Here is a 23,852-nt window from a genome sequence, read left to right as displayed (position 1 = left end):
CTAAATTCTTCATGTGCACCCCACTAAATCAACTGTCTTTTATTCAGTACTTAATCCATTATTCTACCTTAAAAAAAAAAAACTGATGTATAACATTTTTTTTTTTTCTCTTGGGAATGGTCTTTTTTCCAGACCTGTCACTATTCTTAATGCACCAGACATTTTTGGTCCCTGGGGAGTAAATACAAAAATTGTCTGTTTAGCCCTTGGAGTGTGTGCAGTATAAGTGCGGGTCAATTTTAAAGAAGGCAACAGAGCATTCATAATGGGTTTCCCTTTTAAAAGCACAGTAGACCAAAAATAAACCTGACAAAGGGCAGCTGTAGAGTTTTAACATGTGGAAAACTCCACAGGCAGCAGTTATGTAACTGGAAAGAAACATGATAAATATTTTACACCGTTAGATGAACTTCCAACTCTGACACGTGAAAAGCAAGGAACACAAAACACAGCTCAACTCTCCAAAGAGCAAAATGCTTAGACTGAGAAGGGACCAAGGCTATTGCTAAAATCGGAGTCCTGGCTTCCAGCACGAGTCTTGATTGCTCCCCCCCACCACCACTCGCGTCCAAGGAGGAGCCCGCGAGCCCCATCTCCCCCGAGCGCCTCCCCCGCAACTTCTCCGGTTGGCCAGAAATTTTCCCCAAATCTCCACCCCTAGGCTGAAAAACCCCAAAAAGTTTTGTGCTACGGAGAAGGAAGACAGGAGTTGGAGCGAGGCAGGCAGAGTTGCCCTCCACCGCCGCCTCGCCCCAGCCCCCGCGGCCCGCGCCTCCCGCCCCCGGGCTCCTGGCCCCGGGGACAGCTGGCAGCCCCGCGCCGGACCAGACACAAAGCCGATCAATCCCGGTGGCGCGGGGGCGGGGGGACGCCCGCCAGGGCTTCCCTTCCGCTCCTCGCCGCCTCCGGCCCCCTCATTAGGACCCAGCCCACACCTCGTCCGGCGTCCGCGGCCCTCCCCCCTCCCACCCCTCACCGCACAAAAGGAACAGCCCAGGCCCCCCCGCCCCCCAGCCCGGGACGGGCCAGACCTGCCCCTAGGCGGCCAGCTGAGAAGGCGCCCCCGGCGGGGGGAAGCTGACATCCATCAGGGTCCGCCCACCGCTCCCCTCCTCTCCGCGGAGCGAGTCTCTCCGCCTCGCCTGCCCCAGAAGTTCAGGGGCCCCGCGCCCGGCCTCCCGCGCTCCGGCCGCCGCGACCCTCGGCCTCCGAGGAGCAACCAGCTCGGACCCCGGGAAGATGGCGAGGAGGAGCCGCCACCGCCTCCTCCTGCTGCTGCTGCGCTACCTGGTGGTCGCGCTGGGCTGTAAGTCGCGGGGGTACCTCCGCCCTCCCACCCACGCGCGCCGGGACCGGCCCCGCAGACTCCCGGCCCCTGGACGCGGCGCTCGCTGACCGCTGTCTCTGGGGCCCTGGACTGCGGGTGCGCCGCGGGGCGTCGGACTTGGCACCCAGCGAGCGGGGGTCGGGGGGTGCAGGCAGGCGCGGGGCGGCGCGGGGGGTCTCCGGTTTATGGCAAATGGCATCTGATTCTGTCCGTTCTGGGGGGAGAAAATTGAGTCCACACGCGCAGGTTCTCACCTTCTTCCAAAGTTGGGGTAAGTTTTCAAAGACGCAGGGACGCGCACAGAATGCAAAACGCGCTCCGTGGAAGATGCCGGGATCTCAAGATGGCATCGGAGGGAGGCAGGCGCCGGCCGCACGCGAAGTGCCGGAGAAGGGGATGGTGTTGGAGTTGCCTTGATTTCTGGGGCTTCCGACTGCGGCGAAGAAAGGCGGTGTCCTTGTGGGGCAGGGGCATGAGGGGAGTTGGTGGCTGCTGAGCCACAATTACTTTTATCCTTTCCACCTGCACATCGATATTCAGTGAGGGACCTGTGGTCTGGGGACTCCAGCCAGCTGCTGTGTCCTCTGGGGACGCCCGACGGAACGGTTGTTAGAAAGAGGCAGAAGCTGAATGAAACGGGGGTGGGGGGGACGTCCCAAGGCCCATTTCACGGGGTGGTGCTAAACAGGATTTTCACGGATTCTGGGCTCCGGAGATTTAAAATCCTGGGAAGGTATCCTATTATTTTGTTTTCTTCGCGTTAACTTTTTAGGAAAATAGAGGAAATCGAAATAGATCTTAAGCACTTCAGCAATGAAATCCTTTTTCTATTATGTTTCGTTTTTCTTTCTCTTTTTTTCTTTCTTTCTTTCTTTCTTTCTTCTTCTTCTTCTTCTTCTTCTTCTTCTTCTTCTTCTTTTTTTTTTTTCAATAGAATGGGTTATTATTGTTGCTATTCAAGTTCTGGGGATATTTAAAATAACCCGCCGGATGAGTGTCTAATACCATAATACAATGACTTTTTCTCACGCTCTTATTGCCGAAGTGAGTATTGCTGAACTCAACGTGATGTGAGCTTTGTTCCTTAGTGGGGGAGGAAGGAGCAAGTTGTTTCGGTGAAGGGACATGTGCTGACCTATATTATAGAAAATCAAACCAAGAAGGCAAGTCCTCACGACAAAACCATTATGCAGTTTTGAAATTGGTATCGTATCGGGCACACAAAGAAAAAATGCAGGAATGGTGAAGGGCAACAGACAGGCTAGAGGAATTGTCACAAAACTGCTGGGAAAGTTATATATATATATATTTGATGATCCTAAATTTCAAATTAAAAACGACTGGCTTTACAATTACCACTAATTAAAAACAGAGAAAATGGTTTTACTCTTCTATTATTATTCAGTGATCAAAATAGAAACAATACACCCTAAGTTTGAAAGTGTAGCCAAGAAATAACCAAGAGGTAAACACAGGCTTAGATGAATGAGCAGAAAAACCTCTTCTTCAGACTTTGGGTAAATTGAACCCCCTGGCTCTACACCTTTTCTTTCTTTCTTTTTTTTTTTTTTTTTAAGGCTTTTATTTATTTAACACAGAGAAAGCACAGGCAGGGGGAGTGGGAGAGGGAGAAGCAGGCTCCCCACTGAACAGGGAAATTGATGCAGGCCTCAATCCCAGAACCCTGGGATCATGATATGAACCAAAGGCAGATGCTTAACCATCTTAGCCACCCAGGAGCCTCTAACCATTGGTCCTTCTTTTTTTTTTTAAGATTTTATTTATTTACCGGACAGAGAGAAATCACAAGTAGGCAAAGAGGCAGGCAGATAGAGAGGGGGAAGCAGGCTTCCCGCTGAGGAGAGAGCCCCATTTGGGGCTTGATTCCAGGACCCTGAGATCATTACCTGAGCCGAAGGCAGAGGCTTAACCCACCAAACCACCCAGGCACCCCACTATTGGTCCTTCTAACCCTGACTCCTGTGGTGGGAATAATTTGGGAGTATGTGTAGATCTTTTCTATGCTGTTCCCAGGATGCTAAAAGGTCTGGCATTGCAAGAATATTCCCTTTCTTTCTTTCTTTTTTAAAAATAAGCTCAGTTATTTTATAACTGAGTACAAGTACATTTAAAGAAATATTGTGAAGATAGTATGGAGAGTTCCATATATACCACATCCAACTTTCTCCTTTTAATTATATTTTATATTAGTATGAAATATGTCATAATTAATGAAACAATTTTTGCACATTATTATTAACTAATGTCCAGACTATTCAAATTTCCTTCACTTTTTCCTAATGTCCTTTTTTATTTCAGGATCTAATTCAGAATACTTTATTCTATTTAGTCGTTCTGTCTCCTTAGGCTCCTCTTCGCTATGACAGTTCCTCAGATTCCCTTGGTTTTTATTACCTTGACAAGTTTGAGGAGTACATGTGTAGTATTTTGTAAAATATCCTGTAATTGGTGTTTTTCTGATGTTTTCTCATGACTTCTATATCAGTATGGGCTTATGAATATTATTTTATACTTTGGATTATTGTCAAATATGATTTTATTTATTTTATTTATTTATTTATTTTATTTATTTTAGTACTAAAGTTCTTCCAGCTTTGGCCACTAGGAGTTCTTCTAGTGGTTTCTGTATCTTCTAATATACCCCATTATTTTATTATATATATAATGATAAGGTATGTCAAAGGATATATATATATATATATATATATATATATATATTATATATATTGACATATATACATTGTTATATTGTCATATGTCATATGTCATATTGACATACCCCATCATTATATATATATATGCATTTCTGTTTGTTTTGCTTAGCAAGTCCTTGCTTTTTGGCAACACAAAGTGCTTCAGGCTGATCTTTTATGTTCCCTGATCCAGTCCTAGAATCAGCCATTTCTCCACAGAGTGCTGGTTCCTTTTATTGGAGAATGGTATTAGAAACCAAGATTTGAGTCTGCCGCATACCACCCTGAATACACCTGATTTCATCTCATCTCAGAAGTTAAGCAGGGTTGGGCCTCCTTAGTACTTGGATGGGAGAAACCAAGATGTAGGCATTGAGTATGATCTTGGACGAAAGAATCCAAGAAACAGGAATTGGGTACACTCATTGCTATCAGAGTGTTGTTGAAAAACAAGAAAGTTTTTCAGGGCTAAGTTTCACTCCACAGTCCTATTTGTGATTTATCCACTCAGGTTTCATGTCCAGATCCAATAACTGTATATTAAAGACTTTATATATATCAGATACTGTTCTAAGGACTTTTTTGAATAGTCTCTCTTTTTAAGTTCTCAGAAAATGCATGAAACAGAGCAAATCTTCAGATTACAGATAATGTCCCCCAAGGCTCAAAGAAAGCTCATTCATGTAGGCTAGAAAGAAATGGAACTGGGATTTGAAGATCTGAGAATTTGTTCCACAAATAATTGGGCTTCTCTCCTTTTTCTCTCTGAGCAGTTAACTCCTTTCACTGTCTTCATTCAAAAAAAGAAGACCTTGTGGATTTTTATTCTTTAATTACATACTTATCTTCTTAATATCCATCCCCAATATAACTGTACCACCCTTTTGTCCCAATCCTATTATATATAATATCATGCTTATTCCATTCTTTTATTTCCATTTGTCTATATTCTTATTTCTTTCTTAGTCGTCTGGAAGATTTTGATGGTTGCTGCTGCTGTTGTTAATTGGACTACCAGTTCAGTGCACCTGTTGATATATGGACGTTTACGTGTGTGTTTATGAAACTGCATTTTTCTTTACCATGAAAGTGGGAGTTCCATGAGGGAAGGAGTTTTTTCATGTTTGCTCACCATTCTATGTAAATTGCTAAGCAAAGCACCTGGTTAGTAGGAGGTGTAAATAGATGTCTGTTGATCAGATAGGAAGGGCATGAGTGGAGGACGTGGAAAAATGGATGGATGGAATTAATGATTGCAATATAAATCATGAAGCTGTAACTAATCCTAGGTAGGTGAGGTGTCTGATTTCTCTGAGGTGACATTTAAGCAAAGCATTACATCAGACAAAGTTGAATGTAACTGATAGCCGTGTACTGGTAACGGTCCTCAATTCTGGACTGGAACCCAAGCCAGGCTTACTTGGCCTGACTCAGTAATCTCTCATCAGCTGATAAGGACTGGGGAGCAGGGAGAGGTCTGGACTTTCTGCAAAATCCCAAAGTTCTGCCCTGGTGGCGGAACTGACCCAAAAGAGTACTCCAGGGAACCAGTGCCAGGAAAAGTCTGCCCTCTGTAAACATTGTTAAGAACAAAGCATCATCATCAATCTGCAGAGGAAGACTGGTTTCTTCCTGGCATGGTCTTAATTATCTGATGAACATATAGGTCAGATTGGGCTTGCTGGTACACCTGATAATGGTTTTAAAACTGAGACAGAGATGACATTCAAAAGGAAGAAGTCTAACCCCCCCCAAAAAAAACAAAACCCAAAGGAAGACATCTAAAACAAAAAGTCAACATAAAGATAACAGTTAATTCCCTAAGGCTGATGATATTCATTTTCCTTCCACCAGAGCAGTTTAATGAGAGGAGCGCATGTGCATTTACACATGTTTTCTCTACCCATGGTTTCTATCACATCGGTTTCCTCCAGTAGGCCTTGTTGGTAGAGAAGATGTTTTGAACTGGGGAAGTTAGAGCTGCTGCGTTTGCTGAAGTGGGACCAGAAGAAATCTGTACAGGCCATTTTTTTTAAATGACCTTCTCATGCCATAGCACCGCTGAGTCAGTACTCCAGTGTACCTGGATTGCCAGATTGATGCCTTGAGGAAGACAAAGGTCAGTATAGAAAAGGGGGAATCAGAATCTAGGTCAAGGGCTTGCTTTGGCAAAAGCAGAGAAAGAAAACTTAAAACTGGGTACTGTTTTCTTGGGAGGTGTTACTATTAACGTGACCAGAACTCAGAAAAACAACCCAACTATATTATTTTTCTATTGCTGCAGAAACAATCACCATAAATTGAATATAACACAGATTTATTATCTTAAAGTTCTAGAGGCTAGAAATCTGAAATAGGTCTCACTAGGCTAAAATCAAAGCATGAGAAGGGCAGCTATCTTCTGGAGATTCGAATGGAGAATCAGCTCCCAAGCTGTTTTCCCAGCTTCTAGAGGCCACTGACTGGTGGCCCCATTCCTCCAGCTTTGAAGCCAGCAATGCTAGGCTTCCATAAATCTGTTTTCTCTCATATACCTCCCTCTTCCACTTATAAGGACCCTTACACTTACACTGGACTCATTGGACCCACCTAGGTAATTCAGATTAATCTATCCATCCCAAAGTTAGCTGGTTAGCAACTTTAATTCTACCTACAACCTTAATTCCCATTTACCATGTAAGGTACCATGTTTTAGGCTCCTGGGATTAGGATGTGGCCATCTCTGGGAAACCATGACACCAACCAAAATTAGGATGTACACAGTAACAGTGTAATCAGCATTGTACCCAAGAATATTCTAGATCCCATGGAGCAACCATAACTTTTACCTTTAAATTATAATTTATAGTGATGTAGAATTGTAGTTTTTTTTTTTAAATTTTATTTATTTATTTGACAGACAGAGATTACAAGTAGGCAGAGAGGCAGTCAGAGAGAGGAGGAAGCAAGCTCCCTGCTGAGCAGAGAGCCCGATGCGGGGCTCGATCCCAGGACCCTGGGATCATGACCTGAGCTGAAGGCAGAGGCTTTAACCCACTGAGCCACCCAGGTGCCCCTAGAATTGTAGTTTTTGAGATCTATTTCAAATCATGTAGTGTAGCAGTAAAGAACATGTACTCTGATGCTGAATTCTGTGTTAATTTGCTAGCTAACTGTATGATCTGGTACAAGCTATTTGATTTCTCTGTGTGTTGGTTTACCAATCTGTAATGGTGATAATCCCAATAATAGACTTACTTCGTAGGGGTGTAAGGTAAATTAAATGTGTACACATTTATAGCATACATAGCACTTGGAAAACTGGTCTTGTTATTATTGATAATATTTGGGGTCAGTGGAGCTAAACATTCATATTATCATTTATAATGGATTTCCTACATTTCTGAGAGTCCTATCTAAGCACAAATAATGGGCTGTTTCATAAGTATTATACTAATATTAACAGTTTGTTTTATTCATTTTTATTATTTAAAGAATTTATTTTAAAATGTGTTTTTTAAAGTTTTATTGCAAAATACACAGATATATTTGTATTATTACACAATATTCACACATATATATAGACACCTGTCTATCTACATGAAAAGAAGATGCCAGGCAACTGAAGGAGAGGGCAAACCATCCCAGATACAGAGGAACAGTGCTGTAGAGAGGTACTTGAGCAAAAGCAATAAGGAAGCAGAAGAAGTCCCCTATAGCCAGAGCATGGAGGACAGGGGAAGACCAAAGACAGCAGCCAGGTGGTAAGAGGGCCTTGTGGGACATATTTAGGATTTTGGATTTATCCTAAAGACTAGGAGAAGCCATTGAAGGCTTTTAAACACTGAGTACCAGTTAGATTTGCCTTTCAAAGAGAACACATTGTATGGAGTGTGGAGAATGGGCAGGATGGGTGGTGGGACATGGAAGTGGGAGCCCCGTTAGACGTTATTGGTGGGGTCCAGGCTGTGATTTCCTAAGTATTTCTTTTATATGGCTGGTTGAAAACATGTACAGGTACATGTATAATTAGACATTTACATTCACCCACAGAAAGTTGTTTTAAATCTGAAATGTAGTTAATTAAATTTTATCAGGATTTGAGGAAAACAACTCTTTGGTTTTTAAGGAATTTAAAATGGCGTATGCTGCACGTTTTTCCAACTCTCTCTTCAGCTCTCGACATCTAAACATGAAACTAGCTTTTGGGGCTACTATTTATGGTCTTTCAATATTATTCTCTAACACTCTCTGCCCCCCCCCGGGGGGGGTTGTCTTCCCTTAGCTTTGTTTTTACCTTATTCCCAATTTGCCATCCTTAGGAGGATGATTGGAGTAGATTTGTTGGAGAGAAGGGTGTCCTTCTGTGTTACTAAGCATGTGAGGGTACGCCTGTATGAGAGAGATGGAGACACAGAGAGAGATAGACAGATAGAGGGGTAGAGGTGGAGAGAGAGGGGGAGAGAGGAAACAGGGGAGAGAAGGAGAGAATGTGTGTGCTCAGATGAATGCCTGCTAACAGGACCCGCAGAATCCTACTCTTGGAATCCTCAGGCTGGTGAAGGGTTTGGAAATGTTTACAGTTTAAATTGTTCCCACATTTTATGAACAGAAAAGCAAAGAACTACTGGACCAGTCCTATGAAGGCGTTTCAAGAGCTATGCTCTTAGCTCTCCACTGTCTTGGCTCACACAGTCCTGAGCAAGAAATCTTGTGATCTTCGTCGTCATCGTCTCCTTCTTCTTCTTCTTCTTCTTCTTATTCTTTTTCTTCTTATTATTATTATTCTTATTATTCTTATTCTTATTCTTTTTAATTTAGAGGTAGAGAGAGAATCCCAACCCCAAGCAGACTCCCCACTGAGCACAGAGCCCGAAGCAGGGCTTGATCCTAGGGCCCAGAGATCATGAGCTGAGCCAAAATCAAGAGTAGATGCTTAACCATCTGAGCTACCCAGGTGCCCCAAGAATGCTTATGATTTTAACAGATGGAAGTTTTAGTTCTTTACTGAAGAATTTTGCCTTTCTCTCTCTTCGTAGGTCATTGGCATTTTTAATTTGTTTTGCTAAATTTTCTGTTTTGTTTTAGTTTTCAAAATTTTTCATAGGGACAGTTTGGGACTGAGTTGTTTTTATACTGGTAAGGAGTAAAAAAGCCTAATTTGGTCTTTCTCCTTCATTCTAGGTGTTTCCAGATCACTCACTCTCCTTTTGTCAAAGCAGTCACCTGCTGTTTTTCGTTTTAGCTTTGCTCACACTGTAAAAACTTGCTAAATACTTTATTTATGGGCATAATTCAAGACAAAGAATAGATCATTGCTGAATGCATTTACTTACACATTTTACTTAGAAAAAGGTATGTATCTGGTAAATTCAAACAGTACAGAAATGAAAAATAACTCTCCTTTCTAGCTCCCTGACTTCTATTCCACTCCTTACAGATAGCCTACTCTTAAACTTTTTGCATATAGTCCAGAAAAATTGGGGGGAAAATACAGTTCCAGTATATAAGAGCATACTTGTATAGCTTCTTTAAAAATAAAAATCAGGGGTGCCTGGGTGGCTCAGTTGTTAAGTGTCTGCCTTCAGCTCAGGTATTGATCCCAAAGTTCTGGGATCCAGCCCCACATCGGGCTCCCTGCTCTGCAGGAAGCCTGCTTCTCCCTCTCACACTCCCCCTGCTTGTGTTCCCTCTCTTCCCGTGTGTCTCTTTTCCAAATAAACAAATAAAATCTCTAAAAAAGTAAAATAATAGGGGCGCCTAGGTGGCTCAGTGGGTTAAAGCTGCTGCCTTCGGCTCAGGTCATGATCCCAGGGTCCTGGGATCGAGCCCCACATTTAGCTCTCTGCTCAGTCAGGAGCCTGCTTCTTCCTCTCTCTCTCTCTCTCTGCCTGCCTCTTTGCCTACTTGTGATCTCTGCCTGTCAAATAAATAAATAAAATCTTTTTTTTTTTAAAAAAGTAAAATAATAAAAATAAAAATTTACTACGCTTATTGTTTTCACCTTCCAATAAATCAAATCATATTATATATGATATTCTATGCCTTTCTGCAAAACTTTATTTTTTAGTTTCTTAAAGATTTATTTTACAGGGAGGTAGAGTGTGCATGTAAGTGAGGGGAGGAGCAGAGGGAGAGAACCCCAAGCACACTCACAGACTCCCTGCTGAGCACAGAGGGCTGGTGGGTTGGGGTTTGTTTGATCCCACAACTCATGAGATCTTGACCTCAGCTAAACCAAGAGTTGGAAGCTTAACACACTGAGCCACTCAGGCTCCCCATGCAAAAATTTATTTTTACTAGTAATTAAGCCACAACCCAAAGCTATCTCACAAATAGGACCATGATAACACCTTGCAGAGGCCTTTAAAATCCTTACGCTGAAGTGCAGCAGGGGTTACCATCTAATTAAAACCAACAAAAGTAAGTAGTGAAACAAAATGAATATAACAAAACAGAGGGGAAATAAACTCCCAAACCAGTGATCAAATCTAGAAAGGGAAAAATTCCAACTCCGATGCTATGAAAAAAGTCCGGAGTAGAGGATAAGGGCCAACGCCCAGAGAAGACCAGCACCAGCACCAGCTAAGACTTACAGACAAGTGCAAACTGTTACTATTTTTAAAGGAGACCAAAGAAGTAATGACCGCAGATAAAAAGGGAACATGTTGAACTACTGGGAAAGTGTTAAATCTGAAAATGGAGGATTGTGCTAATGTCTTTAAAAATGCTCTAGAGGCACTTTAAAATGGGAATGGGTTCTGATCAGAAGTTGAACGCCCACCGTAGAATAAACAGTAACCCAAGGGTCTATCTGTTTAGTAATCTAAACACAGCAGTAGGCTAGGTCATTAAAACATAGGATAAAAATTCCACATAAGGTGATTGGAGCTGTGGATCATTGGACTTTGGCTCCATACAGTGCTTTTGGTCCCAGAACAAGTCAGGTGCTTTGTGCCCTGCCTGTGTGGGTGTGTGTAAAGGAGTGAACAACTCTGTCATTTTAGATACAATGTTTCTCCTTCCCTGCCATCTTCTCTTTTCTTGTGTTGTTATTGTCCCAGTTTTCTCCCTGTGGCAAGTGCAATTACTCCCTGAAGGTCTAAACCCCCTCTTTCTCTTGAACCCTCTCCAGCTCATCCATTCCTCAAAGCTGAAGTCTACCCACATGTATTATACTCCTGGCGTTCTTGGTAGGTTCCTGGTTCTCTTTTGTACTTCCTGGGCTATACTGTCACCATGTTTTTTTGTTTGTCCGTTTGCTTTTGTCACCATGCTTACATGGGTTTCTGTCTGGATTGTGAACTTGTCAAGGACAGAGAAAATACATCTATGTGTCTCTAGCACCTAGAATCCTGCCTGACACATGATGATTCTCTAATACTTAACTGAATAGAGGTAAGTCACCTAGAGTTTAATGTTTATTTGCTTCTTAGCTTCATAAAATGACATTTTAATACTAAGGATCCAAGGACATGTATAGGGTGAATATTACGTAATGAATGCACAATTTGACTGCTCTTAGAACTTCCTCCTTCCTCATGAACTATAGTGTCCCTAGAGTTTAGACTGACAAGGTAATATAAAGACTGGTCTGCCCTATAGAGTTTTAAGAAGTTTTGCTGATTGCTTGATGCCTTCTTGTATTGTAAACAAAACAAAACACACACACAAAAACTAATGTAACCTCCTCTTGAATTAGTAAGCACTGATTAAAGGTTCAGATGAATCCAACAATACCTCTTCGCAAGGTGCCTGAGATAAACTACAGCACAGAATGGTAGAGAGTTGTGCAAGTACTGCCCGGAGCAGGGGATTCCAGACTTGGCCCTCATGGTCCAATCTCTTTGCCACTCAATTGGTACCATAGCAATCCACGCTTCATGGTAGGTAAAAGTTTGCTAAAAAAGAAGGGAGGGCCTGATAAACTGATCTTTATTTCCAAACCAAAGATGGTTTTCTTAGGCATTCTTGTCCAGTAATCATATCTTCTTGCAGTGAAAAAGAAGAAAGTGAAAAACTTTCTTCTGGATCAGGTGACTCATCTGCTAAGTCCAAGGGTATTCTTCTATCGCAAATGCCAAGATTAGAGGCATCCTAAGATTTTCAGCCCTACTGTGCCACTCTCCCAGAAAATCTGAATGAGGATGCTAAAATATTCAAAAAACACCTGCCTGGAGAGCTAGTTCTTCAGACTTTTTTTTATTCCATGTCCTACTTCTCTTAAAAAGAGCATATGCCCCAACATACGTTTTCGGTATTGAATGATATGCATGTATTTCTGCATCAATATGTGATGTTAATTATAAGATATATATAAAATAAGTATCAGACAAATGAGGTAATGAAAAATAAATCAGCAGTAGTGCCTTTGGGTGGAAGTGAGGTGATGGTTGCCCTAGATTATAGCACTTGACAAAACCTCTATCATTAAAATACTGTGAGGCTGGTATAGGAATAGGATGATAGACCAATGGAACAGAATATAAAGTCCAGGAATTGGCCCTAGTTCATTTGGAAATTTAGTAGAGATGTGAGATGTGTCTTTCCATTTATCTCTCTATAAAATAGAAGCATCTTAAACCATAGAAAATGCTTAAACCATACAATTGGGTAGCTATTTGAGGGAAAATGATAGGATATCATGAGGATAAACTCCCAATGAATCAAAGATCCAAATGTCAATAAGTAATAAATTCACCCTCCCAAAATAACAAAAGCATGGATGCATTCTTTTAAATAAAACTATATATCAAGGACACCTGGGTGGCTCAGGTGGTTAAGCGTCTGCCTCTGGCTCAGGTCATGATCCCAGGGTCCTGGGATCAAGTCCCAGGGAGTCTGCTTCTCCCTCTCCCTCTGCTGCTCCCCCTGATTGTGCTCTTCTCCTTCACTCTCTCTCTCAAATCAATAAGTAATAAAATCCTTAAAAAATTAAAAATTAAAACTATATATCAAAAGAGCATCTGCTCAGAAAAAATACTAAAATACCATAAAAAATCAAAAGGCAAATGACTAATTGGGAAAAAGACATCTGCACTCCAAATCTCAACCAGAAGGTTCTCAGTCTCCTAAGTCTCAGCCTAAGAGTATTGTCACTGACATGCAACAAGCCCTGAAAAAATGGAAAGAAATAAAAATATAAAGAACAAAATAGAAAAATGGCTCACATACAACACAAACCCGAGTTCCCAGAGAAAAATTATAATAGTTCTTTCGGATATGACACTGCACTCAACATCACTTAAATGCAAATTAAACTGTCACAAAGATAATATCTCTTCCCTGCCAGATTAGCAAAAACACATAACTCATCTGCATCTTCTGTTATTGAAGCTGTGAGCAAACAGGCACTCTGACTGCTAAGGGGCTGTGCAGTGATCTGCTATGGAGAAGAATTCAACAATATGTAGGAACATTGCATGTCTACTCTGACTCATCAACTTCACTATCGGGAGCCTATTCCAAAGCTGTATTTGCAAAACATAGGACATGATTGGGAGGCCTGGGTGGCTCAGTTGGTTGGACGACTGCCTTCAGCCCAGGTCATGATCCTGGAGTCCCGGGATCAAGTCCCACATTGAGCTCCCAGCTCCATGGGGAGTCTGCTTCTCCCTCTGACCTTCTCCTCGTTCATGCTCTCTCTCAAATAAATAAATAAAAAATCTTAAAAACAAACAAACAAACAAACATAGAACATGATTGATGCATGGTATTATTTCAAAATTATTTATTATAAAGAAGATTGAAAACAACCAAACGCCCATCAAGAAGAGATTGTCTGAACAAAGAACAGAGTGGCATGCTGTGTATGCATAAAAGGGATCAAGGGTGATCTCCGTGTGTTAGTATAGCAAAGGAAAAAAGCCAGGTGCAGAACTGTATAATGTAGCATGCTATATTCTGTGTAAGGAAGAAATACTGGAAGGTTAAATGAAAGCCACTCACAATGGGTGGAAAGGGGCAGAAATGGAACTTGTTTCTCTTAATAACTTACTACACCGATTTGGTTGTGAAAACTTAAATGTTCTGTTTCAAAGAAAAATTCACTAACATGGCCATCTTAAAAATTGAAAATAGGGGAACCTGGGTGGCTCAGTGGGTTGGGGCCTCTGCCTAGGGCTCAGGTCGTGGTCCCAGGGTCCTGGGATCGAGCCCTGCATTGGGCTCTCTGCTCAGCAGGGAGCCTGCTTCCCCCTCTCTCTCTGCCTGCCTCTCTGCCTACTTGTGATCTCTGTCAAATAGATACATAAAATCTTTTTTTTAAAAATTGGAAACAAGCAGAAATGAACCTACTGTGTACCAAACTATTGATGTAACTAACCATGCAGAGGAAAGAATTTTTCCAGTCTGAGTTTAGAATATAATATACCACTGAATAGTAGAATTCATTTTAAGGATAAATAAAGCTGCAAAAAGATAAACAAACAAACAAATAAATAAATAAAGCTGCAAATACATTTTCAGTGAAAATAATTGAAAACAGTGGTGTTATGTTGAAGTTATACTACAGGATAATGCAAATCAATAATTATAATAGCATAGATATCAAGATTTTCAGTGAAGGAAAAAAAGAGATACAAGTATTATGTTTTTAAAATGGTAAAAGTCCTATTATGTATATTTGAATTGAAAATGTCAGCATGAACTCCTAATGCTTTCTTGTTCCTAAACTGTGTATTTCTTATCTCTGTCTACTAAAAAAGCCTAGATTAAATCACAACCTGTATCAGTTCATTTCAATCAAGTGACAGATAACCTAAGAAATCTCAGTAGTTTGCCACCATACACAGAACTTTTGCCTGCTTCCCCTTTTGGGGGCCCCATGTCAGCAGCAGAATCTGGGCTCTGCATGTCTCGCTCTCCTTCCAGGCCCCAGGCTGAAGGAGCCGACCCCGTTTGGGACAGACAGTGCTTGTGGCCACAGGAAAAGCAAGAGACCGACTAAAAACTATGTGTTTGTTCTTAAAGCTTCCACTTACCAGAGCATATGTTTGTTGGTGAGAACAATCCCACGGTCAAAACTGCAAGTGGGCTGGGGAAGTGCATCCTACCAGCCAGGACGCCCTGGATATCACGTGATAATAAGTGGGAAGGGAAATAGAGAAGTTGGGAATAGGAATGAAATCTATCCTACAACACTATAAAAGTCAGCATACACATTGTGATCTCTAAATACCATTCCTAGCAGTGACCAGGGAACCTTTGGCGGAACATCTGATTCCATATCTAGGGTTGGACATATATAACCCCGGAAACATTTATTTTGTTGTGCCAGAAAGCAAGAAAACTCTTCAAAGTTAATGGGGTCGTGTCTAAAGGACACAGGATACAACATGAAAAGACTCACTGTGGCCAAATTAGAGGCAATTCGAGAACCAAAAGTGAGGGAAAAAAAAAATGAAGGCAATTGATTTAAAGATGACAAACATGTTTTTAAGTGTATTCATGACAGACAATAAAAAGAGAGTTGACAAAATTTTAAAAAATCATTACACTTTGGTCATGATTAGAGCCAACTACATCAATGGCTCCCTACCCTGATTTTTAACAATTAAAATAAAGAAGTAAGCCTTCATCTTCTTTTCCTTTAGTGTTTGATATAGCCTTAACGGATAGGGGAAATTCTTCTTTATGGAAGTCAAGCTAGTAAATGTGCAAAGATAATATGGAAAACAAAAGAATCTAATCATCATCATCTTGCAACATGTCATTGGTTCAGGTTATGATTATTCAAAATTAGGCAAAATGTGATAGGGACCTTTAAAATGGAAGGAGCAGTCTGTTATCACCTAAAACCACAGATTAATCTTAGCATCCTTAAAAGTAGGACAATCATTGTGTGATACAGCAGGAGGCACATGACATTCCCTACGTAGTGTCTGTGCTCATCCCTCAAGAAAATAATAATAATTGACCTTTATTTGGATCAAGCCACTAGCAAGCTACCTTCTCTTTACAGGAGAGTAGATGCACAGATTAAAGACACAGATAAACTTAGAAAGTGGGCTGTTCTACAGAATAAATAGCTAGATTTCCATGATAAGACAATGGATGGGAGAATAGGTCAGGTTAGCTCCGGATTAAAAACAAAACAAGACAAAAATCTTAAGAAGCAAGTGTAATGCTTTAAAATGCGGATCCCGATTCAAAAAAGACATTACATGAATTTGACTAAGGCAGGGCATTAGATTATACTAAGAAATGAATTATAATTTGTTATTTTAATGTCATTATAGCCATATGTCCTTAATTTGCATTGATACCTCCTAAAATAATAAAGAAAATGATTGATATATATGATTGGCTCTAAAATTTCTCAACAACAAAAAGGATAGATGAAGTAAACATGGCTGCTGTTGAATTCAAATAGCGAGTATATGGAGTCTATTGTTCTTTTCTCTCTGCTTTGGTGTGTATTTGAAAATTTGTCATAGGAGCACCTGGCGGGCTCAGTCAGTAGAGTATACATTTCTTGATCTCGGTGTTGTGAGTTCAAGCCCCATGTTGGGTATAGAGATTACATAAATAAATAAATCTTTAAAAAAAGAATAAAAGAAAAGGAAAATTTGTCATGATAAAAAAACTAAACCTATAAAAAAAGAATGTGATAAATATATAAAAATTCCGTATTTCTTTTCTTTGCCCCTCTGCGTTTTATTGGACAAGCCGCCTTAGAGTCTCCTAGTTAAAGAGAAAATAATAGACCAAAGTGAGTCTACTTGAAATACCCGCTCTCCTAAATTCTACGCCTTACTTAACCAATATAAGAAAACTGAATTCTGTCGGAATGGCCCCCTTTTTAAATCTAGCTAGTCTGTGTCACACTAACAGAAAAATAAAATGCCGGACAACAAACCAAACACCCTGTTATTAATCGAACTCCAAGATCCTGGGTTAGTAAATCTGCATGTAACAGCGACGTTTTTCTTCATAATGTAGTGTGGGCCTTTCAGTTAATTTCCTTTGAAAGGGACTTAAATATTTCATTCCCTAAAATCTAGAAGTACCCATTAGATAAGTGCATGGCAAAGTCATAGACTGATGACAAGAAAAGGAGAACATAAGGAAGAGAATTGATTAAATTCCTAAAAATGTCAAGTTTTTCTCTTATATTTATTAAATGGAGACCAGTCTGATCAAACCTCTTTCGTCTACCCTCTGGCTCTTCCAAATAACAGAAGAGACCACTGCAGCTTTTTTTTTTTTTTTAATAGGGTAAGGGTATCTCCAGTGTTTAACATAGCAACTCAAGCACATTTCAAAATTGCTCACACTTCCTAAAATATTCACTTAATGCTCAAATCCATGTCATTAAAACTTAATATCAAGTTCCAAATGAGTTCTTTATATGCTTTAATTTCCCATGGTTCCTTTAACCTTGAAGACCCCGAAGTTCTGAGGATTCTCTGGAGAAGACTCTGGTTTGGGAGAAGAATGAAAGAATTGGGGTCATTTAGAAGCCGCCCAGAGCTGTGCCAGCCACTTACGCACACTCTCATTGTAGCCCTTCATGTCAGAAGGGATTTCTATGCGGGATAACCCGTTCTCCAAATACACCATGAATTCATGTGCAAGAGAATGTAGGCATTAATAGAAGCCGGAGTTCACTTCACCTCCCATCCCGTTACCTTTTAGAGTGGAAACAAGACTGCATCATATTCCCCACATAGAATTTATACTTAGAGTCCCAACTATGCGAACAAGCAAGCCGTTTTCCTCTTGCTTGCATCATTCCACACATTCAACTATTTATCTTTGGGGGTGAGATACCAAAATCTGCTGAGTGATGATGAGCTCATTCAGGACAAGCCTTTCTCATTACATGGGCTGGGACACTTGAGGAAATTGATTTTTTATTATTAGAAAATAAAAAGATACATACTTTTGGAAATCAGTTATAGAAATACCTCTTTTTTTTTAAAGATTGATTTTATTTATTTGACAGAAATCACAAGTAGGCAGAGAGGCAGGCAGAGAGAGAGGAGGAAGCAGGCTCCCTGCCAAGCAGAGAGCCCGATGCAGGGCTTGATCCCAGGACCCTGAGATCATGACCTGAGCCAAAGGCAGAGGCTTAACCCACTGAGCCACCCAGGCACCCCTCAGTTACGTTTTCCATGATGGAGTAACTCAGGGGCACGTTCACACTGACTGGAATGGTGGGCAGAATCATGTTCATTTTTCATTTTTCAGAATCATGTTTCATTTTTCAGAATCATGTTCATGTTCATTAATTTTATAAATTGGAGTTCTCAGTCATTTGGCAGGGATGTGTTATTGGATTCATAAGTTATATGTCCAGGTGAAACGTCTGTACTAGAGGGTCAGAAGACCTTATACCTCCAACCATAAATGTCACTTGTTTACAAGGAAGCAAAAAGTATGACATAAATCAAATGGAGCTTGGGATGCAAAGAACTAAGATTGTGTTAGTTCGCTCTTAGTTTTTTGTAAGGCTTTAGAAAACTATTGTATTTGGATCTCATTTTCCTTATTTGTAAAATGAAGGGGTTTATTTAAAATGATTAGATTTCTTCATAATTTAACATTTTGCTTTCAAATGGGGAAAAAATGTCCCATACTTAGATGCTAAAATTATTTTGTATGGTGTTGAGAACTTATTTTCATTCTAAACTGCCTCTTTCAGAGTTCTTATTGGTTAGAACACAGAGCTTGTTTTGAAAAGGAGCAAGAAATGGTTTGATATTCATGGAGTTGATTGTATATTATTTATAAAGTCTCTGTTTGATGCTGTGGGCCATCAGGAAGTTGCCAGAAGTTTTGAAGAGTGAAGCAGTATACCAAAAGCTGGTATTTAGGGTAAACAATAATTTTGAGCCTTACATACTGAATAGACTTAGAAGGAAAGAGGTGACTATACTCTGAGTATTAGGTAAAAAGGTACAGGATTAAGGTAACAGCTGCCAAAATTGTTTAAGAACAGTTAAATCCAAAAGACATTGAAAACAGAAATTGGTAAGATTTAGTGGTTGATTAAATATAGGGGGTCATCAAAGACATCGAAATAGTAATTTCAAGTTTGTAAATTTGAAGAACCAGAGAAATCATAGTATTTACATTGAGAAGGAATGATTATTTTGTATATATCAAGAGGCAACAAAATATCCAACTAAAAAATGTCTCTATAGAGCATTGAAAAGAGGATAAAGGTGTAAATCCTCTTGTACCTATCCCCTGTACGTATGTGGTAAACAAAAATAGGGAGATTCACTCTGGGAGAAGACGTTCTTGGGGAAAATATAGAGGTTGATTAGTAGGGGCAAAGGACAGAAGTCTGGAGAATGTGCTCAGCTACAGAATATAAAAGATCAGAGACAATGAAGAAAACGTGCCCAGGGAAATAGTGCACAAAGCAGGGAGGAATTTTGCCAAGTCAGTTATCTGGAGGCCAGAAGAACCAAGGGAGATCAGAGCAAAGCTATGGCTAACCTGAAGGATTAAAAAGAAGGCAGAATTAGCATTTGAATGGAACTTTGGGATTGACAAAACACTTCATACAAATAACATTACTTAATTCTCCTGTTAACATACCCATGAGGTACCCGGAACTATTTTTATCAAGGTTTCATAAATGAGAAGCAGAGGTTCGGAACATGTTTAGGGAGACACAGAAGCAGGTCTTAAGTAAGTTAGAACTGTTGACTCCAGATCCCATTTTTTTTTCTATGTGGGAGATGAGGCTACTGTGAAGTGTAAGGAAAGACAGAAGGCAGAGGAGATTTTTAGGGGAAATAGAAGGTGCTCTATTCTGGTGTTTACTCTGGCACTATAAAGGCACAGGGAGAAGAGAGGGGAGCCTCTGTCGTAGCATATATGGATTTAGAATCGGCACACAGTATCCTGCAGGGGCATTGAAGGATGACTAATTTTTTTCTGGCGTAACAAGAAAATAATTTGAGTATTCCATTTAGAGTGTGGGTGATGGCTTATAGATCTTAATATGTTATTAAAATTCTTTCTGACATTCGGTTTATTTGTAGTGCAGTTGTCTCTTAACATATATATGCCTTCTGTTCACAACTCAAATTGAATTCAAACCAATATGAACCTGAAGGGTAAGCCATTAGCCCGAAATAAGTATTTCATGATCTGAAAATATTGTTTAACTAAATGGGAAAAATATCCAAACATGAGCTCATCCAATATTGTTGAGGGATTTATTATCAAATTTAGTCACACTCTAGCATCATAGATCATTTAAAAGGGAAATAGAAAAAATCCCCATAATTTTCTGGCTTTTTTCCTAGAAGTTAATATCAAAAGAAAAATATGAATATTGTCATAAGCAAAAATAAATATTTTCATATATCACACACTTCCTAAATTTTTTATAGGTCTTGCCTTTTAAGTTACTAGGGGCTATCTGATAGTAGGACCCGAGGATTTTTTTCCCTCTATTTTGAAATGAAGAATAACTCTTTTAGCTAATTTCTGCGGTACCATTTTGTCATTTCTGCTGTCTTTTACTACTTCCCAAGTTTAGTTTCCATGGAAACAGGATCAGTCAGAAAATATTTGGGACTCTTTCAGAATGTTGAGTCCAAGATTCCTAATTAGGCTTCAGGCACTTGCAGCTTAATTAATATGAGTGTCTGTGTTATATCTTTGAAGGTAACGCAGACTGGGTTAAGATTTCATGATATGTTTGCCTTTTCAAAGATTTTTATTAAAGATTTGGATCAGAGAGCTTTAAAATCATTTAAGTATGTGGCAGAACATGCCTGGAGGAAAAAAGAAAAAGAAATATCTTTAGGCATACTATTCTTGACAGTTAAGAAAACTTAAGAGACCAATTATCCCAGTTAGATCATCAAAATTGGTTAAACGTTTCTAGCTGAACGTGTTATCCTTTGGAATACAGCATATTGTGAGTAGGCAGAATTATATTGGGCTTAGACTTGGAGCAGGGAGTAATTAAAAAATCAAGAGGTAAGAGAAAATTACAGAATTGAAAAGCCAGTAAACGATACCAAAACGGCCTCAATAAATCCTGTGTCCTCTCCAATATCTCCTTTGTAGTTTTATAGTGAGAACTAATACCACCAGTGGAACATGGGAGATCATAGGTTTACCCTTAAAAAATCAACTTTAAGGCCATTTATGGGCCACATCAGCTGTGTAAGTGGAGAATATCCAGTTTGTAATGGTTTCCATGAAAGCTTTCAGGTTTTTATTAGCTGAGTCTGTGTTCAAGGAATTCGACGGGGAGCTACCAATGGGTGTTACTGCCCCAGGGAGTGTTACGGAGTTCTGGGGACCCATTTGATTGTCACTATGATGGTGGGTGCTGTACACTTGCTGGGCAGGGACCAGAGCCGATCAATATCTGTGTGCCAGACAGTATTGTAAAATGAAGAACTTCCCTGTGCCCCTCACCCTTCCTCCTTCATCCTGCAACCAAGCCCCATATCATGTTCAAATAAGTGAAATCTTTATAATGATCTGAGCCTATGACTTACACTAATTTAGCTGTAAACGGAATTTTTTTTTTTTTTTTTTGCACAGCCTTAATGCATAAGTAAATATCCACAGTGAGCCTGTTTTTTATTTTCCTGTACCATTTGGAATGGCTTCAGGTCTTTTTCTCTTAAATCCAGCTTAACATTGTAAGTATGGACTAATACCAGAATTTTTCAATATTGTGTATTCTAGCAGACTCATGTATGAACATTTATAAATCAAAATATATAATATTTTACTATATATTGCTTTCTTTTCGTTTCTCTTTGATATTAAAGGAACACTATATTAAGTTTTCCAAATTTTATACATGTTTATATATATTTATATGTATGCATATATACACATATGCACATGGAAAATGTTATATTACCCATAAATTTTGTTTCAGGACAGTAAAGGGGCAATGAAAAATTTATTAGAAAAAGAGGTCTGGAGTGGGTGGGTGCCTCAGTTGGTGATGTGTCTGCCTATGGGTCAGGTCATGATCTGAGTGAGGATCCTGGGTTCCCTCCTCAGCAGGGAGTCTGCTTCTCCCTCTCCCTCTGCCCCTCCCCCATCCCTCCTGCTCCCACGCGCGCGCACGCGCGCTCGCTCGCGCTCTCTCTCTGTCTCTCACGCTCTCTCACTCTCAAATAAATAAATAAACGCTTTAAAGAAGGAAAGAAAAAGAGATTCTGGTAGTGCTGAAAACCAACCAATTAAAATAAATGGATGCAAATTACATGTATTTCATTACTGCAGTAAATTCTTCAGTTTGTGAAGGACAGGAAACTTATATTCTATTTTTAGGGAAGCAGTTTTTCCCTTCCTAGGGTTCATTTTTAGCTGATACAAGAGAAAAAATTAAATGGGAGAAAAATATTAAAATAATGACTCTGTAGAATGCACTGAAGAATAACTGTTCATATGCACCCATGTTTCACTCAAATATGTCGTTTTTTTCCTTTTATATGTAATTAGAGTGAGGGTAGTTTAGAGTCATGCAATGTGAAAGTTACTTTTAGATTTTCATGCAAAGAGGCTATAAACTTTAATATTATCAAAGAGTTATTAAAGTATCACTAAAGCCTAGTATTGTATTTTAGTTCACCTAGTATTTGTGAGTCTAGTGTGCTAAGCAGTGTGCTAAATTACAAAGATACGTAGTTTATACCATCTTTTTTTCCATCTTTAAAATATATTTCATGCTCTATGTAAATATATTATTTATAAAATATACTAAAAAAGTTTATACATCGTATTTGAAGACAAGACCTTTTCAGTTTTGTTTGGAACAGACATTTAATTATCTCTAATTGTGTGTGAAGCACGATGTAGGTACAAATGTGTCACATAGTTCCTAACAGTGTCATGTTTCGAATGCTATTCAATGGAAGACACAGATATGTCAAAGATAGTTTGTAATAAAAAATAATAAAGGTTTCTAAAAAGGGCTGCATCAGAGAGAGAAGGGCTGTGTACAGAAGGGTAGAAGGGACTGGGGAAGGCTTTGCCTTTCATGATGTTTGAGTGGGGCACTGGATTATCTATGGACGTTCCCCATTTGTCAGGCGAGGGTTGGAAGGAGGGGATTCCAGGGACAGTAGAGGATGGAAAGACTTGTGGTGTTCAAAGAGCAGTGGGAACCCTCTGGGTGTGGGGGAGGACTTGAACACAGAGTCTGTGGGGGTCAGTGATTGAGGGGGAGGCTAGAAAGACAAGCCAGTTCTGAAAGGCTATTTGAAGGAATTTGGCGTTCATCCTGAAGGCAGGGGGGGAAGCCTCTGAAGGAAGCTCAGTATGATCAGGTTGTGGGGCGCTTGGGTGGCTCAGTCGTTTAAGCGTCTGCCTTTGGCTCAAGTCATGATCCCAGGGTCCTGGGATCGAGCCCCACATCAGAGTCCTTGCTCAGTGGGGAGTCTGTTTCTTCCTCTGCCTCTCTCTGTCTCTCTCAAATAAATAAATAAAATCTTAAAAATAAATAAATAACCGGATTATATTGTGAGAAGGTACCTCATGAAGGAGAGAAGCCGATGAATTCATACCTGTGCACATCCGTGTCCATCTTTAGCAATTTCCCTCCTGAACCAAAATTTCCCTCTGCCCCCAAAAGCTCGTTTCTTCCCCGTGCTCAGGATGATACTCCTCCAGTCTCCTTGGGTCCTTTGTTCCATCTTCGCTTATCTTCATTGCCAGCTCTCCATCATGGGCTACAAACATGTTCGAGCCTCTACAATTGCCGTGGGAAAGAGCTTACCATGATCCTGTAATGAAATTCTTGAATCGGTGATCTGTATTTATCTCCGTTTTTGTAATGACCCCTCAGCCCACTACAGAGTGCTCCCTTGCCATGCCACTGAATTGCCATC

General features: G+C 40.1%; 1 protein-coding gene across 2 annotated transcripts in view; it reads left to right on the top strand.

Moving 5' to 3' along the window:
* The first annotated feature begins 705 nt into the window (after positions 1-705).
* JAM2 (junctional adhesion molecule 2) overlaps positions 706-23,852 on the top strand; it is a 62,402-nt gene continuing 39,255 nt past the window's right edge. Inside the window, exon 1 of one of the 2 annotated variants that reach the window (XM_082695296.1) lies at positions 706-1,306. In XM_082695296.1, the coding sequence (XP_082551422.1) occupies positions 1,240-1,306 (67 nt within the window). In that variant the 5' untranslated portion in view covers positions 706-1,239. The remainder of the gene's footprint in view (positions 1,307-23,852) is intronic. The other variant, XM_082695295.1, reaches the window with a different exon arrangement.

This window comes from Mustela nivalis (assembly GCF_964662115.1).
Source record: "Mustela nivalis genome assembly, chromosome: 1".
Lineage (NCBI taxonomy): Eukaryota > Metazoa > Chordata > Mammalia > Carnivora > Mustelidae > Mustela > Mustela nivalis.
This window is presented reverse-complemented; position numbering and strand designations above follow the sequence as displayed.